Source organism: Bombus pascuorum, chromosome 6, assembly GCF_905332965.1.
Source record: "Bombus pascuorum chromosome 6, iyBomPasc1.1, whole genome shotgun sequence".
NCBI classification, from domain to species: domain Eukaryota; kingdom Metazoa; phylum Arthropoda; class Insecta; order Hymenoptera; family Apidae; genus Bombus; species Bombus pascuorum.
In genome coordinates, this window is record NC_083493.1 from 16,793,967 (window position 1) to 16,811,573 (window position 17,607).

The window sequence follows — 17,607 nt, forward strand, 5'->3', positions numbered from 1 at the left end:
AGCAACGCATTGCAACAGAAACCAACGTTCGTTCAGCGTGTACAGTTTGTTTCACAACGCATTTGGGCGTAGACGACTTATCAAAAACAACTTTCGCTTTGAAATCGAAAAAGACAACTCCAAATGTGTAATCTTACGATTCGATATTTGTCGAGTTCCGTTCGGAACATGTAGGCAACGAAAAGCTGCTCGGTATTGCTTCAGCGAGGACGCAGCAGCCTCTCCGATCCTCAAAATTTATCCCTTTGAACAAATCCAAATCCATTTCGCATATCCGTTTAAATAAATTCGCATTTTCCCAACTGCAGCTATTTATTCGCGCCACTGTCCCGGTTGATCGTGCTGAAAAACAACGCATAAAAGTGAACGTGACTCTTTCTCGCATAACATTTCTCTTTTATCTCTTTTCTCTGTTTGTCTTTGTTATCGCTAAACGCATAAAATGGATTCATTTCGAGAACGCGAAATGACGACGTTAAAACTCGATCGTATTGTCGAGACAATCGACATCGACTGTCTGACGGTTACGCCGATTTCATGGCGGCGCACGGAACACAGGAAGTCGCGAATAATATACGTAACACACGCTCGCTATATCGCGTCGACGTAACCGCGATCGGTAAGCCAACGCGAAATAACATTTTCTCGTCGCGACTCTTCGATTCCACACGATCCACGTAATCTATCGTTGCATTTTATTAGCAAACGGATAACGAAAACGATTCGTTCGATCTGAGAACATCGAACGAAAGTTTACTAGTCGATTGATCGTTTATCGATAAAACAACGATACGTTTCAAGCGTTGGTCGCGTAGAGTCGCGTAAATCCCATGGACCTACCATTAACATACGTACACTCACATACGATGGCTCATGAAAGTATTCGAACACTCGTAGAAACTCTTTTGGAATATATTATGTATGTTATGAAAAAGATTTTGCAGGACACGAGATCATCGATAAAGTTTGGAACAAGTTTGAAAAAGTTACAAGATGTTTCTTGCAAACATGCGCTTCGTTAAAGCTATTGTTTAAACAGTCGTGTATCTTCTATATTATTATTATCGTTTTTAATGTATTTAAATTATATCACATTTTTGCAAACTATATGCTTACGGCAAATATCTTGTAACTCCTATGTAAATTTTTAAACTTTGCTTTCAAATTTTATCACCGTGATTACGATACTTGTGCTTCGTTGTAAAATTTCGAAAAGTTTCGTATGTTGTACGTATATGCGTAATATATTTAAAAATATTTTCTACGATAAACGTTTAAATACTTCCGCGAGTCAAATACTTTTCTCATCACTGTACGTACACGGGTTCAAACGGACGTGACGGGAACGTATCGTCGAAGCACTTGACACGAGTTCTCACAGAATCGATCTTCAAGATGGTGTATCTTCCTTAACGTGTATATCGCCAATTGCGCTTCGTGTGTTGCTGAAATATTACAGAACGATATTACGCGATACCCTCGACAAAGTCGATAGCAAACGGTGGACGATTCTTAAATACTTCGCATAACGATACAAATCGATGGAATAGGAATTAGGGATCGCGATTGACAATCGACTAATCGAATCGTTTGCTACGTTTACAGAATGGTGGTTTACAAAAGGCGACAATATTATGTTCCTGGACCGTCGACGATGCCGAACAAGAGAAAAGTGATGTCACCGACCGGAAACGTTTATCGAAAGAGGATCGCCTACACTGAATTGAAGGACATGAACAATGATTGACGACTGTTGCTCTTTTAGAAAGCCGATTCGTTTAAAGAGACTCTTAAAGCGCAACAAGAGCACAAGAAGACCGGGGATAGGATAAAAGGAGCGCAGACGCAAAAAGGACACCAACTAGAAACCAGAAACCGTCGATTACTGACTGATCGCGATCAAGATCGACCGTGAATCAACCAACGAAGATCGTCGCTTTCGATTTTCTCGCCAAAGGCTAGAAAGCTTGGTAACAATTCGTGTGCGGTTTCAGATCGTCCTCGCACGATTCGATTACGCGAACATCGTCGCCGTTGATTCGCGCACGCATCCATCGCGGTGAATCTTCCGACTCGAACGTTTTTACGGTCGGATATTCGTAAGAAAAGTTCGCACGTTGGTCGTGCGTGATCGCGTCCGTCTCAAGTTATTTTTCTCTTTCTCGGTTTTCAGTTCGGTAAGTGGATCGCGCGCGCTACATTCGCGGGGAAGGTGATACGGTAGCACGGTGACACGTTAACGACTCTTTGTAGGACAACTCTGTCGCTGATAGACTAAAGCGCAAAAATTCGACTTCTCCGAAGGAAAACGTTAGAGAAGAGACGGCAGTGCGGAACGATTTGGAACGCGACACAGCGTGGCACTAAAAGCCGCTGGAAACCGTGCGTTTCGCTCGCCAAGCTTCGCCGCGACTTCGACGGGTGTCCGCTCGCGTCGTGGGCTCCCCCACTTTAACTCTTCCCTTCCACTACGCGCTCGGCCTAATTACACGACAGCTATCTTTATTGCAATCACGCGCTTATCCTTCTCGAATTACCTTATAATTTCGAAACATACTGGCGACGAGCGGAACTCGCGAAATTGAACACGGATGATGGTGTGAAGAGCTGTGCTGTGCAAGGATCGAAACGAACGACAACGTGCGTGCGTTGAAGCTCGGATGAAGAATGTGCAACTTTGCGACCAAGCTTCGTGGCACGTACTTCCACGTTTATTGTTTATAGGTGAGTTTAGATAATCGATTCTGTAGATAAAAATGTCGTATCTTTGAGGATATTTTTGTATAAAGAGCAACTTGCACGTTTAGTGAAAATCGCGTTCTCATTGCTATTTACCATCCGGGATAATTCGCTTGAGCGTTATTATCGACTTGTACAAACGAGTCGCGCGAAGTTGCCGCAAGGTGCACATCGCTATCCGGAAACGTTGACGAGATGAACGATCAATTACCGACGACGAGATTTCGCAAGAACCGGTCTTCGTGCTTTGTATCCGTCTAATTGTAAAAAATGCATCGAGCTATCCTCGTTCGTTTGTGACGACCGAATCGAAACAAGAGACGTCGTTTCTAATCCGAACTCTATGCTCGTCCAACTTTTCTTGTAAATAGTAATGCGTGTTTTCGTTGTTCGACGATTTGGAACGTCGATACGCGGAACGTAATTGGCCAAACGCATAAGACAATTTAAACCGTTACTTCGACTACAATCGTTGTTTATAGACAGTTTTACGTATTGAAAAGCTCGAACGAACAAAATGTAGCACGGCCACGGAACGAGTTACTGACGAATCGTCGTCGAAGCGCGTCAACCGACGAATCGAAGATCGACTGGTTCGAGACTGAAGAACGTTACCGCGATATCTGCATCTTCCGATAATCGCGATCGATCGCCGGTCGACGAGCATCGACCAACGAGCACCGCGTCTTAATGATTTTTGACACTGTTAGTTTTATTGTGAGCGACGCGAATATTATATATATATATATAGATAGATAGATAGTTAGGTAGATAGATAGAGAATTTTGTGTTTGCGAGTGAACGAAAAATCGGCCGAGAGCCGATGAAGAATGATCGCGGTTGATCCTAAGAGGAAATTTACCGCATCACGAAGGATGACGACGCGGTCGGATGGACTCGATCGTTAGCTGCGATTGTTTCGCGCACGCGCGTGCCTATTTTGAAACCATCGCGCGCCGTCTTACCGACGAAAATTCGCTCGAAACCTGTACATATTTTGCGGTGAAATAAATCTGTTATTTTCGCGTTACCGTTTAACGACAAAGACGAATCGCCTGGTTCGTTCAGGATGCGCCGAGTCAGGAAGCGCATCGTGTCTAACAAGCAGGATATTAAGAAACTATATTTGCGATTTGCAGATAAAACGGAACCGGTAAGAATCGAACGATTCCTTTTCCTGCGAATATCACAATTTTCAACGCCTTTTATTGGATTGTTCGAAAAGTTCGTAGCATCTTTATTACAAATTCCGCCTATCAAATAATGAAATGTTTGAACAACTATACTGCTCTTGGTTGGATATTAAAGAAAATTAGGATGAAGTATCCAAAATTCGTTAATAAAATATGTTTCTCTTTTTCAGTGGGACAATGTCAAACGTTATACATTCAAATTTTGAATCGTATCTAGAATGTTCGTCTCTATCGGCCTCGTTATTATTTAATGTGATTTTATCTTTCTTAACTCACATTACGAATTTCCCGAACAGTCTAATTTGTTATTAAATTCCTTCCATTAACGACAACAAACTTCAAGAGATTTTTCGCAAAAGATATCGTGGCTTTTTACCATCAAAGATGTTATTGTTCCCAATTTAAAAGGAACCACACGATGTATTTTACTTAACTAAACTATTTTCTTCTTATTTATTTATATATTGTTCGTCCTTTAAAGCGTCATAACCCACGCGTTTTCTTTTATTGTTTAATCGCGTCGCAGAAAAGCACGATTCTACTTTACCATCGCATGAAATGAACGTTATCAACAGATTGCGAATGTTTACACAAATATGTATCAAACTGAAACATAAATATAGATTTCTTTCGATTATTAAATGCTATAAACTGTGCTTTACTCTGAATATTTTATATATTTTTCTCTTATTTTCCATAAATGCATAAATATTCGCAACCTGGGTATCAACAACGATCAGTTCTTGCGACAACGAATCGAACGACAATTTTGACACACACTGTGTATATGATACTTTGATCATTGTGATACTTGGAAATAAGTAACTACCCACGTGCCGTTATATATGTATTACGTTTCTTACATCTTAATTCTCTTTTCCCCGCGCCAAACTTCTTGTTTCTTTCGTTCGCATTTGAAAACTATGTATAGAGGAAAAACACGATAAGACGTATTTCCCATTTCTTTTCTGTAATGCCGTAGTTTTAAAATTCACTACTCTATTAATTAATCTTACGTTATCAAAATTGTTCTTTTATTTAATATTTATTCTAAATATATATTTTTCCATTTTATTCATAGTTTGAAAAACACTGCATGAAGTCATTAAGGTATTGAACGTATTAAAATTTTCTTTATCTTAACAATCATACTTCTGGCTATTCATGTCTGTCAGATTCTTTCCCGTTCTAATTATTTTATATTAAAATATTCCTTTCCGATTTTAATACGATAATAATTAACATCGAAAAATCAAGAAAAAAGTACTTATCATGTTTTCTCTTAAGACCTTAATTCTTAAACGAATCGGACATCGCGTCCTTTTATTTTCTTCGAACGATTGTAATCGCGAGTGCGTAACAAAATCATCGAAGGGGTTTCGTTCCTATCGATCGTTCGATTGTTCATGACTGACATCAACGCCATCAGATTGATGATAAAAGATCAATTCTGAATTCATCTGAATGCGAATCTAGTATTTTTTTAACCCTTAGAGAACTAATATCTCGTGGGAATACTTGTATATGTGTGTGATGCGTGTTTTCATGATCACCGATGTAGTGTAAACAGGAATATTCGAAATCGAAAGATGGCTGCAACCGCGCAAAATATGTACACCCGCACAGATATGTTCATTAATAGCAGAAAAGAACAAGGAAAAAAGAATATAGAAAGAAAGAAGGAAAGGAAGAAAGGAAAGAAAGAAAGGAAAAAAAAAGCAAATGGTTATGATACGCTGGCGTATCGTTTCAATGTTTCTAAGAAGATTGCCGAATCCGTCTGCTTTTTTCTTTCTTTCTCCTATGAATGTACATGTACATGTATCAGCAATTGTATATTTTAACAAAGTATGCTCGTTTGGTAAATAAAGCTCAAGAGAAAAGAAAAGAAACGAAATGTTAATAAAGAGGAAAGATGAGGGAGTTTGTTGGCTGACTGACTATAGCTATATAACATTATTATGATAGGTTACTTATATTTGTTTATAATATACCACGTAACAACAAGGAAAAATACTGAATTAAACGAGGACACCTTATTTGGTGTATCACACACAGGCACGAGTCAATCAACGTTTTCGCGACAGATTCTCTTGTTTATTGGCAAAATACGGTTTAATACTTGTCAGTGGTAAGTTTGCACGATCCCACTGGATCTGCTGGCCTGCTGGACGCAATCTTAATTCGCAATCGTTCGCGACTCATTCCTGAATCCACCGGCGACGATACATTGAATTTTCATCCTCTTTTCTTTCGCAGAACGAAATAACTGTATATTTCATAAAAATCTTCCGTAGAATGAAAAACGACGCATGCTGCAAGTCATTGACGACGAAAAGGGAAAGAACTAATGAACGAACTTGATCGTAGACCGAACAACCATTTATCGCTCGTGATACGTCACTGCGCGATATAATGCATTGTATCGCGTCAACCAAGAATGACAATATTCGCTTAACCTTATTTTTTTTCTCGAATTACATGATTTAAAAAAATATAGATGATTATGAAGGATGTATTTTTAACGGCGACATGGTGGCGAAATGATGAAGTATCACAATCATAATTTTTGCAAGCGTCGGCTTTTACCAAAGATTTGCCTTTTCCTGTTTGATATCTTGTACCATGTATGTTCACGGTCATTTTAAATCGCATGTGCGCAGCACGGTAATATCACAAATGAATTTCAAATTCACAAAAACGATAATATCCACTGGAGTTTTTCTACACAGCTACCGTCGTCTTGTCGCTTGATCGCTCAACTAATTACAATTCTACTTATCTTACGTTTAGATGTTCTATTAAAACGCACGAATACACAAGAAACAAATTATTGATAGAAGAAAAACGAAGGAAGAAAGTGTTTTCTCCTGTTAATTTCTCCTCAATCAAAACGACGATAAAACGCAATCGTGACAACGTTTGTCAACTTTCATGAAATTACTATAATAAATATAGTATCCTTTGCACGTATAGACGCTATAAATTTTAGTAAATTAAATACTAAAGGAAAATCGTTGACTTCAAGCGATGATAATACACAGGCAGATACTTGAGAAAACTGGTATTGATATCTATCGGTGATGAGCAATCGTTATCGGATTAAATTGTATCAAAGTGTTTATCTAGGTGCGACGTAACCATTAGCTATGAATAAAAAATAAAGAGGAAGACAAATCATGAAGTGTCTACATATCAGCACTTTGGTGCGTAACAATTGTACACGGATACCCGTTCGCTCGTACGTATATATGTATACACAATTAACGCGTTTGTTGTATATGTAAAATACGTGTGCGTGGACTTGTGTACGTATGTACGTTTCTCTTTCTCATTTCGTCTGTTTTTTTCCTTTTTCTTCTTTTTCGTTTAAGACAAACTGACGTCATGGGGCACTATAAATACAAACATTATCTAATAGTAATTAAGTAATCCTAAAAATAAATATCTATCACAAAAGACTGGTCTATGATATAAGTGGCTTTTGCGGGTTACGGTAATTCCCGGTGTCAACGTACTCTTATTATTTTACCCTTTCCTCGACGGCACTCAGTTACACGCTAATTACGACGAGTTCTTACTCTTAAATATTTACAAATCTTACGCCATTAGTACTCTCTAGTTTACGTATCGCTCTTTTGACAAACGTTTTTATAATAAATACGACAATGATCGGGATCCTTGTCGCTTGTACCCCTATCGTACACCACGACATTAATGTTCATGACACACGAGGACTGACAAATTACACATTTGCTGTAGCAAATAGTTTGTTATCAAACGGTTGAAATAACGTTCGATCCCTTGCGATTTTTCAATCGTTCTTTCGCACATGGTAAATAAGAACGTTTATGCACGGACTGCGACGAATCGATCATGATGAAAACATATTTGAAATTTCTGTTTTTTAAACGGCGCAGTCGTTGTTCTCCTGGACCTGTCGTTCGTGATTCGTGTATCGTAACAACGGTGCTCCTACGTTCACTACTGCACTTGTTTCTTCCTCGTTGTTCACTGAACATGTAACGATCTCTTCTACAAATAAAAATAGCCAAATTTCATGATAAAAATGAACAGAAGACGAGAATAAAACGAAAGGTGAAACGGAACGAATAACAAAAATATTTCTACGTACCGGGTAAACATAATTGTAACTGATCGTTACTAGGGTTGGTACTGTCTCCTGTACCGCTGTCTTTACTATGCTGAGAACTCGTTTCCAAATATATATGTGTTTGCGTGTCCGCTACCGTAGCTGCTATAGCTGACGACGGTTGTGAATTTCTAGTCTGAGCAACAGCATTCAACCGTCTTCTAGTTTGATAGATTATAACCACCCATACTATCGATGTACCAACAGCGCAACATACAACGGTGATTATTATCAAACCTAGCATATCATCGTCGTTTGCCGACGTAGGACTAGGAGTTGATATCGGAGCTGCAACACATACAATATTTTTTATTAGATTTTACTCCAAATTTGAAAAAAAGATCCAATTCACCGAAGATCTCTTACCTGGTTTCACTGTAAGGTGAGATGCACCAACTACACTACCCAACGAATTGCTCATTTCACATTCGTAACTGCCAGCGTCGCTAATTTTAGTGTCGACGATTATCAGTAATTGGTCTTCAGCTGTAAAGAAATGTCGCTCGGTCGCCTGCAGAGGATTTCCATTTTTACGCCATGATAGCTTTGGTCTGGGCATACCGCTTGCCATGCACTCCAATACGATCGAACCACCCATTGTCACTTCTTTGTTTTCCATTGGTTTTACGAATGATGGCGTTTCTTTCGGAAGAAAAAGTTACATATCATAAATCCGATTGAATTTCGCCTACATTAAGTAATCGTGACTGTATTGCGTAAAAGCATATGACACTTACCCAGTATCGTAAGACTAGCATTCGCGACTATTAAACCGGCAAGATTTTGCGCAGTGCACGAGTAAATGCCACTATCCGCTGTTTTCACGTCGACGATGAATAGGACGTCGTCAGTAGGCATCATGTGCATTCTTCTCTCTCTTGCCGCTGGAAAGTCGTTACCACCGTCTTTTTGCCACGCTATTTGCGGCGATGGATGCCCATCCGCGGAACACTCGAGTCGGGCAGTGCTTCCAGCGATTACACGTATATCGTGCGGAATTTTCGAAAAAGATGGATAAACTACAACGAAAATGTAAGTATAAAACATTTTATACTTACGTTTGACAGTTGCATATTAGGAACTTACTTAACATATATTTAAAATGAAAACTTACTTAAAATGCTTATTTTTGCTTTTGTGGAATATGTCGTTCCGTATGTGTTGGTTACCATACACTGGTATTTCCCAGCATTCGCGTGTGTAACGTTAGTAAAATGTAAAATGGAAGATGCCTCTGTTACACCGTTTTCAACAGAATCGGTGTTTATTTGCAGATTAACATCATCCATTTCAACGTTATCATGCTTCCAGGTAAAATGTAGTGGCGCACTGGCAGTACTCGTTGCTCGGCAAACTAGCGTCACGTTATCTCCTTTAATGCCCATTTGACTTTTAGGTTCTTCGATAATCCTTGGCTTTGGATATTCATCTAAATATCACGCAAAATCTCGTTAATAGTTACTAGTTTATGGTAAAGTTACATATGGATTCTGAACTTAGAGTATAATATACTAACCGCATGTAAAATTCTTATGATGAAGCTGAGTCAACGACATTCCTTGTAGCCAATGTGGAAACCCGCAATAAACTTCCGCGTCACTGTAACTGTGCTCGCGTAACCACATACTTAACCATTGCAGGCCACAGTCACAAACTAAAGCTCCTGTGCATATAAAGAAAACATGATAATTGCGTGCGAATACTCTGAGCACCTCGTTTCGATTTAAATCGTATCACAAAAGAACACGTTTCACATTCGTACTTACTTGTATTCATTCTCAGTTTCGTTAGGCTAGTCATTGAAACGAATGCATTTTCCTGAATGCTCGTTACATTGTTTCCGCTTAAATCCAGTTCAGTTACGCTACTTAGTCCGGTGAATGCATTTTTGTTTACCGACTTTATTCTATTGTGCGCCAATCCTAGTTTCCATAGTTGTCCAAGTGGATCGAAAGCACCGTTGATATCTTCCACCATGTACGAAATTTTATTGAAGTTTAGTTCCCTTTAATAGAAAGATAGTTATTGAAAGTTCCACGAGGTTTCATATCATTACAGCGTATTATGTTATACTATACTATACGTACAATATCTGTAAATTAGGAGTTGAAGCAAATGCACCATCCGAAATATAGGTAATTTGATTGTGATCCAGTTTGAGCTTTTCTAATTTTTCCAAAAATTCAAAAGTATCTCGTTCAATGCTCTTCATTTCGTTATGCGATAGATCTCTGTAATTAAATTCTCCATTATAATGGAATACACTGTGTTAATTAACATTACAAATTTCAGAATGTCTTATTGTATATTATATGTATTACAGGATAAAAATATTACTAACAACTCTACAATTTCTTTGCATCTATCCCATGCTTGTATTTCAATGGTACTTATTCGATTGTGCGACAACGTTAACTTTTGTAAATGCTCTAATCCGAAAAGGCCTCCTTTTCTCACCACGGTTAACATGTTAAAGTCAAGTTGCAGGATCGTCAAATTTTCGAGTGGCCAGAACGCACCATCATGTAACGTATCAATCTTGTTTCTCTTCAAACGTAATTCTTTCAAATTTTTTAAACCTGTAAGACTAAGTCCTTGAATCGTTTGCAATTCGTTTTTATTTATTTCTCTACAAAAGGAATATCGTTTTTTTATCATCATCGTAAACACAAGTAATAATAAACGATAAAAGATCACACGAAACAATTTCTTACAATATACGCAATTTTTTCAAATTCGTAAAAAGATCTTTCAGCTGCGTCAAGTGATTTTTATTCAAACGTAATTCTTCCAACGAAGTTAGATTATCTAAACTTCCGTTTTCAATTATCCTTATTTGATTCATGTTCAAATTTCTGCAAGAAAATAGAAATTACGAAAGTTTTTGTGATTATTGTTATGAAACAACAACGTATCATAAGTTACATATCATACTAAATAAATAGTAATCGATACGTACAAATGTGTAAGGTAATTAGGAGCAAGAAAGGATCCATTCCGAATAACGCTTATTTTATTTCCACTCATATCCAAATTTTGAAGTAGCTGCAGAGTAAGTAATGCAGTTCCATTTATATCAGTGATAGAATTATGGGCTCTACAAAAACAGAATATTATTTTCTTCTGTGTTAAAAATAATAATTTTATGTATACACTATGCGATAGTATATAATTGATATACTCACAATGCAAGATGTGTTATGTTTTTAACAAAAAACATATCTGGTACCTCTGTTAATTGATTTTTATTTATTTTAAGCCCTTGCAAACGTGTATCTTCTGGTAGAATGATTGTAAAATTGTCTCCAAATCTGTTGGCGCTAAGGTCTCTAAAATAATTATCAAACAAAATATCAGTTACAATTAATAAAACACTCTTGTTTCAAAATATATTTGTGATTGAAATGATATTTTAAATTAAAGGTACTTATAAAAGATACTCACAATTCCTTTAATTTAGTTAAATGTAATAATACATCAGGCTCCAAGCTAGCTATGTTGTTCTCTCTTAACTCTCTACAAAGGAAGACAATAATCTTGATTTTAATTTCTTTCTTCACTTTTTTTTATTTTACTTCTAATTGAAAATATCTTATACTTAATACATATATATATATGTATGTATGTATTATCTTTTGTTCTTAATAATGTCAAGCATAATATCTAAAAATACAATTATACGTAGCAGATAATATAAGTGGTCTTAAGACAATTTAAGATAAGGATTTTTCCACTTCGATCTTGATCTCCTTGACTCTAAACACCATGTAGTCTCAAACAATTTATGTCAGTACATACTGCTATATATAGTTAAAAATCCTTGCCAGCATATTTGGGAACAAAAACCTACTTTCAATGTAAGATCTTCCCATGTTTGGAATACAGTTACACACGTGTCTTGTCTGTACTATTTTGATTTATTTATAATTTAAAGAATAAAGACTATTTTGATAAATATTAAAGTACTCTAGTATAAATTAATTGTTTAACAGACATTAAACTAAAATAACTATTTAAATAAGAAATTAGTCACTTCTTATTATTGCTAGCCTATCTTACCTTACTCAATGAACTATTCTGAACAGAATCTTATTAAAGAATGGAATCATATACTATATCTATACTATATATTACTACACTATATATTATATTTTTAGATTTATTTATGTTACACGTAAGTTCATAATAAGAATATAAAGAATATGATATATAAAAATACAATAAGAATAATAAAAATATTTGAAAAAACAATAAATTAACAAGATGTCATGAAAAGTATTTATTTTCGTTTAGTTAATGTAGCCAATGTTATTATTGTATACATTAACGTTTTTGTTAGAAATTCATGGTACGCTATCTTATCTGGATAGATCATGTTACACTGGGTATATGTAGTTTCCCGTTTAAATTTTGGCGATAATTGTTATAACATGACGTTATAACGATTGGAACAGAATGAAATTAAGAAAAATGAACTTATACGATTTCTAAATGACAATCAGCGTTAAGACGAAGAGGTGAAACATAGTAGCATCTCGGTGAATTTTCGGAAACGAATCAAGTGAAACAATCCGTGAAAGACAAGACGGCGTGGCGTCATGATGATGCACGTTCTTCTTGATAGAATAACGAGCGATTATTTACTTACAAGATCTCTGTCCATGGTGGTAGCCCGCTGGGTGCTCCGATCAATTGTAAGCTACTGCAGTCCACTACATTCCCAAGGCACGAACACTCAACGGGACACTGATTACTCTTGGTACTACCGTACGATATCCTGTCGGCTTTTGTAAAGTTCGATGGAGTTATAAGTAACACCGACAATGTAACAACCATCCATTTGTATCTCCACACAAGTCGATGTTGAAGAAAAACTTGTTCCGAATTCGACATCGTATGCACCGTTGTATCGTTCCGCTTAAAATTTATTTCGTAATTGTACATCGCGCGTCAATGATTTTCTCCATAGCGGTTTGCGGAATAACAATGGCATTTCCCGTAAAACCATCACCGTAATAATAAAAATGCCTACGTCCTATCGATTAAAAACAAACTTGTCTCTCAAAAACGCTTCAACCCACACACCATGATGACGCCCACGGACCGATGCGAGACTCCCTCACTGATTGCGCGATGCTATTCTCTCTCTTTCTCCTTCGTGTATCCATCTACTTCTTCGCAACGTTCCAACCTTTATATCACTAGAATTTTAGTTCCTAGCTAGTAACATATTCTATGTTTAATAGCATCGGACAGCATATATGTACATATATACATACAGATGCAGATTTAAGTGTATGTATCAAGAAGTGGGAATGAAAATTTACTTTTACGTTTTTCATTAATGGAGCTCTTACTGTATGTGAACGGTACCACGAATGTTATGAAAATGAATTGTTGACAGTCTATGCTCTTTCATTTGATGAAAGAATGTATTTAACACTTCTAGCGCCATCAAAGTAAATTTTTAGAAACTATTTAAACATTTAATAGTAAAATATATGGAACGTAAGAATTTATTTTCAGCATAAACATATTCTGAATCTTTCGTTCATTTATTCCAGTGTTTTGTCCACTACATTTTAACTAATACGAAAATTCTCGTAGGATGAATTTCTGAGTTATTATCAAAATAGCATATCTATTTAAAGTAAGGATAGGTATTGTGGAAAAAATCGTCAGCTGTTACTAAATATTTATATTATTATTATTATTATTCAATTTCTATATGAATATTTATATCTTGTCAGTAAATCACTATTTCACAGCATCGCTTACTTTTCTTCCAAACAAATTATTAACATTACACATGAAGCTTCCATAAAACATTAAAATATTTTCGTCCAAGTAGGAAACGTATGTATATATACTATATGTACGCATATGTACTCTTAAAAGAATATATACATTTATATTCTATGTATGAAATCGACCGATTCGTCCAATTTCTATTAACGTTATGGGTTGAAAAACCATCATAACTGTTGCAGTTTTTTTATTCTTAAGAAAATTTTATTTATTGGCTTTAAGTCCACGTAGAAATCTAAGTTAAATCGTGCAGCCTTTTGTTTAAGTTACGATTATATCGAACTGGAATAGATTGAGTTTAAACTGTTATACGAACTACGTTCCTCCGTTTGAAATCGAAATTGTATTTTGAATTTTATAATGCTATTCAACAAAATCTCCCAAATTGTATATTTTTTATGAATACTTTTATAAAAATAAAGAATGAGTTTCTTATACGTAGATACCTACTGCGATACACGATTATTGTTACTACTAGTAAGAAAACGCAACGGAAAAGTATTCAAGTAAGACGTGTTTAATTACTTCATTGAATGAGACTTTGATAATTGCGTTGCTACTGCTTATGACGAAAGCACCAACGTAACAATACGTATAATGGTCGTTACGGTCGTATAAAAATTTTGCCGATAAGGCCATTAGGGTTAATAAACCTAAACTTTTAAATAACTTGAATGCAGTGTAACTATGTGTATATAAAAAGGACATATAAATGATATTCGATAGATACTAATATAAATATAAAATCCAACCAGTCCATTTCCTTGTGTGAAGTAATTCGGAATATAAATAAGAGACATGGAATACCAATACCTTTGTTTTACAATTTCTTCGATTACAATATGTACTATTTTCAGAAGAAAGATTATTCACAATCTAAGGCCAGGTCACATTGAAATAAGAGGCATTATATTTAAAAACAATAAGATTAACTTTATATGCCACAAGATATATTCCGAAAATAGGTTTTTAGTATTTGGAAACATGAAACCATCGTAAATATGGTTGAAAATATACATAGTACGATATTTTTTTGTGATACATAATATTACTTATGATATTCACAATGCATACAATTGGCTATAACTACTCGACAAAATCACCAACGTCAAGTAGATGCTACTCCCTTCAACCAAAAGTATTTTTAACAAGATCTCACATCTTCGGTTGCTCCATAAATTCGAGCATTAGATAGTGTATCTTTTGCAGCCATACGAAAGAAAAGCTATTCTTTAGATTTAGCAGAAAATTAACAACTATGGCGATTGCTTTCTGATCGTAAATACACTTTACTTCTTATCAATGATCCATGTGTAGAACATTACCCTGTAAGAGGGAATGACCTATGTAGAAGACATTTGAAACTTTTTATAATACAAGTATTATTATTACTTAGCATACGAGCAGGTATGGTGGATACAATGGCAAATACGATCGATCATTAACAAGAAAAGGTCCCTTTGCTAATTAGAAGCCATTATACGTGGTAATAAAATTAATGGTTCTTCTTTCAATTTTTCTGTTCAGCAATAATATTGTTTGATTACCGATTAGCTATTTATTCCATTTCCCATCTTCATAGTGTTAAGTGGTTGGATGGTACGAACTAATCAGTGCTGCATCTACTGGTTCCATGCACGATGGACAAGTCAAGGAACGTAGCAACCAGTCGTCGATACATACAGCATGATAAGTGTGCATACAGGGTAAATAACGCACTTCCTCTCCCACTTGAAGCTCCATCATACATATCACGCATTCTCCTTTTTTAGTTCCATCGTATTCTCTCATAGGCAAGTGTTGGATAAGCCCAATGCGCTTTGCTATTCTAACTTGTTGTTCTTCTTCGCTACCTGGTCCTAGATTAACACCGATGCCAATTTGTTGAAGATGAAGTTCCCTTGTGAAAACTGGTGCATAGGAAAAGGTAACTGCCTCCTACAGAATCAAGCGTTAGTAAGTTTCATTAGAGTATACTAAGCAAATTTTTTTAGCATTGATATATCTTATTAACTTCTTGAGAAACAAAAACTTAGCTGGATATCGTCGTCTTATTTGACAAAAATAGATTATTATTATAATCGTTCGTACATCTTGATACCATTTTTACAAAAAATATTTTCATCGTTAAAAATACACAAATGAAATCAAAGAAATGGAGTAGAGACACTGTAGTTAGGATTAATACGACGATAAACACCATTCGGATAGTGGAATCACGGTTGGTCGAAGTATAGGAAGAAATGAAATTACATTGTTAGGTATTGGAGGTCCAAGGCCTTCTTGCAAAGAACCGCTAGTTAACGTAGGAGGATCAGTATTGTTACTGAGCAAAGTGGTATTATCCTGGTGACCGCTTCCAGCGCGTTTCAAACAATTCCCCATTTTGAAGGAACGTCAGCTCTAGCTTTGCGTTTCTCGGGCAACGTGGTTCGGTTCGTTAATCCCAACGTCGTGATTAAACGATCGCGATAACTTCGACGTGGGATATTCCGAAACTTGTCCCCATCATAAATTGCTTGTTTTTCCGCCGATACACTGAACAAAGCCTGTTTCGGCCTTCGAACGGAAGACACTTCGTGTCTCGGTTGAAAATTTCGCGTACGAATCTTTACTATCAAAACATCTTCAGCCGTCACATACCCGTACCACAGCTGAGCGCCCGACGTATCCAATGAAACGTGACGAGAAAAAAAAAACGGGCCAGTTAGTCACAGGTTGTGAAAAAAACACTTTTCACATCCCCCACGCGACGTTCTTCAAACGTTTAGTACACACCACCGCTTTCATCTTACTGCGTAGAAAATACCTCGCTGTGATTCGTCGTTACAACCGTGTCGCATTTTCCAACCTCCAATCACCGAAAAACGATTCCGTGCGATACAAAGAATCTGCACAAGATTACGTACGTTCCGTTCAAAAGACACTCGGCAACTAACGTGCGATTGGTTCGAAGCCAACACCGACATATCGTGAAACAGCGTGTTTACATTGTGCCTTTAATTTAAATTTTTGGATTCGAAACGATTCACGAAAAATGTCGATAAACATGCTTTTCCATTCGATTTGTTTCCCATTTTTCAAAATACTTTTAAAAGATGGGGTTATTACAATAAGAATGGATCGGTAAACGCGAATAATGAATTTGAAGACATAATTTATCGGTAGAATGACTGTGGTACGTTCCCGCGTACGGTTAGCGTGAGATCAAACACATATGTACAAATGCTATTTGATTGATACTGTTCATTTATTTTCGTTTATTTTTATTACTGTTTCTTTATTCGCGACATTTTCTGTGTAAATTGACGTTATATCGATATTCCTCCAATTTAAAGAAGAACGCGGAAGTTGCGAAAACTCTCGATGTTTATACGAGAATTTATCATACTATGCACTTTATTACGTACTTCTGACCTCTCTGACTTTGTCCTATTGATCTTGAACGATTCGTGGATCTTCGTTTCTTTCGATGATATTGCGGGAATATGTAATATTTAAAACTATACCAAATAAGCATTCGTTTCAGCAAATACGATTTCTTTGCTCTTCATTATGAAATCTTTGATTAGACTCCAACGACGATAACAGAGCGGCGTCGATGCGTTGATCGATAATTTTATAAAATGGAACGGCTCGTCAAACCGAATCTATTTCGAGGGGGCACGTTAAATTTGAAAAAACAGCAAGAGAAAAGCAACGATGTAATCGTAA

The 17,607-nt window shown here is 36.4% G+C and overlaps 3 protein-coding genes and 1 long non-coding RNA gene across 16 annotated transcripts in view; 1 reads left to right on the top strand and 3 right to left on the bottom strand.

Moving 5' to 3' along the window:
* Positions 1–5,622, top strand: part of LOC132908271 (trehalase) — a 41,797-nt gene extending 36,175 nt beyond the window's left edge. For 9 of the 12 annotated variants that reach the window (XM_060962137.1, XM_060962143.1, XM_060962139.1 and 6 more), the window contains one exon: positions 1,606–5,622. In XM_060962137.1, coding sequence (XP_060818120.1) covers positions 1,606–1,747 — 142 coding nt within the window. In that variant the 3' untranslated portion in view covers positions 1,748–5,622. The remainder of the gene's footprint in view (positions 1–1,605) is intronic. The other 3 variants (XR_009658342.1, XR_009658340.1, XR_009658341.1) reach the window with 3 other exon arrangements.
* On the bottom strand, positions 310–1,640 carry LOC132908290 (uncharacterized). The gene is made up of 2 exons (XR_009658343.1): positions 1,521–1,640; positions 310–1,445 (listed from the first exon to the last, which is right to left on the bottom strand). It is a non-coding gene; the product is annotated as an uncharacterized LOC132908290 (long non-coding RNA).
* Positions 5,623–5,888: 266 nt separating the features above from the next.
* On the bottom strand, positions 5,889–13,279 carry LOC132908265 (leucine-rich repeats and immunoglobulin-like domains protein 3). The gene is made up of 14 exons (XM_060962124.1): positions 12,734–13,279; positions 11,530–11,601; positions 11,271–11,414; positions 11,045–11,182; positions 10,800–10,940; positions 10,427–10,714; positions 10,173–10,316; positions 9,852–10,090; positions 9,602–9,748; positions 9,200–9,514; positions 8,823–9,104; positions 8,452–8,727; positions 8,068–8,373; positions 5,889–7,967 (listed from the first exon to the last, which is right to left on the bottom strand). Exons 1-14 carry the CDS (start codon positions 13,027–13,029, stop codon positions 7,840–7,842), a joined length of 2,916 nt encoding a protein of 971 aa, XP_060818107.1. The 5' UTR covers positions 13,030–13,279; the 3' UTR covers positions 5,889–7,839.
* Positions 13,280–14,800: 1,521 nt separating this feature from the next.
* On the bottom strand, positions 14,801–16,733 carry LOC132908288 (RING finger protein 11). 2 transcript variants are annotated; one of them, XM_060962173.1, is made up of 3 exons: positions 16,147–16,733; positions 15,441–15,831; positions 14,801–15,219 (listed from the first exon to the last, which is right to left on the bottom strand). In XM_060962173.1, exons 1-2 carry the CDS (start codon positions 16,276–16,278, stop codon positions 15,478–15,480), a joined length of 486 nt encoding a protein of 161 aa, XP_060818156.1. In that variant the 5' UTR covers positions 16,279–16,733; the 3' UTR covers positions 14,801–15,219; positions 15,441–15,477. The 2 variants fall into 2 exon arrangements, with proteins under 2 accessions (XP_060818156.1, XP_060818155.1); XM_060962172.1 differs by having other exon boundaries at positions 14,801–15,831; positions 16,147–16,731.
* Between the last annotated feature and the right edge of the window lie 874 nt (positions 16,734–17,607).

Coding starts and splice junctions, on each gene's coding strand:
- LOC132908265 (XM_060962124.1), bottom strand. CDS start 13,029: ATGTACAATTACGAAATAAATTTTAAGCGGAACGATACAACGGTGCAT. Junction 10,941..11,044: donor CCTAATTACCTTACACATTT/GTACGTATCGAT, acceptor ATTTTCTTGCAG/AAATTTGAACATGAATCAAA. Junction 10,317..10,426: donor TGCAAAGAAATTGTAGAGTT/GTTAGTAATATT, acceptor ATTTAATTACAG/AGATCTATCGCATAACGAAA.
- LOC132908288 (XM_060962173.1), bottom strand. CDS start 16,278: ATGGGGAATTGTTTGAAACGCGCTGGAAGCGGTCACCAGGATAATACC. Junction 15,832..16,146: donor GACCTCCAATACCTAACAAT/GTAATTTCATTT, acceptor TTGATTCTGTAG/GAGGCAGTTACCTTTTCCTA.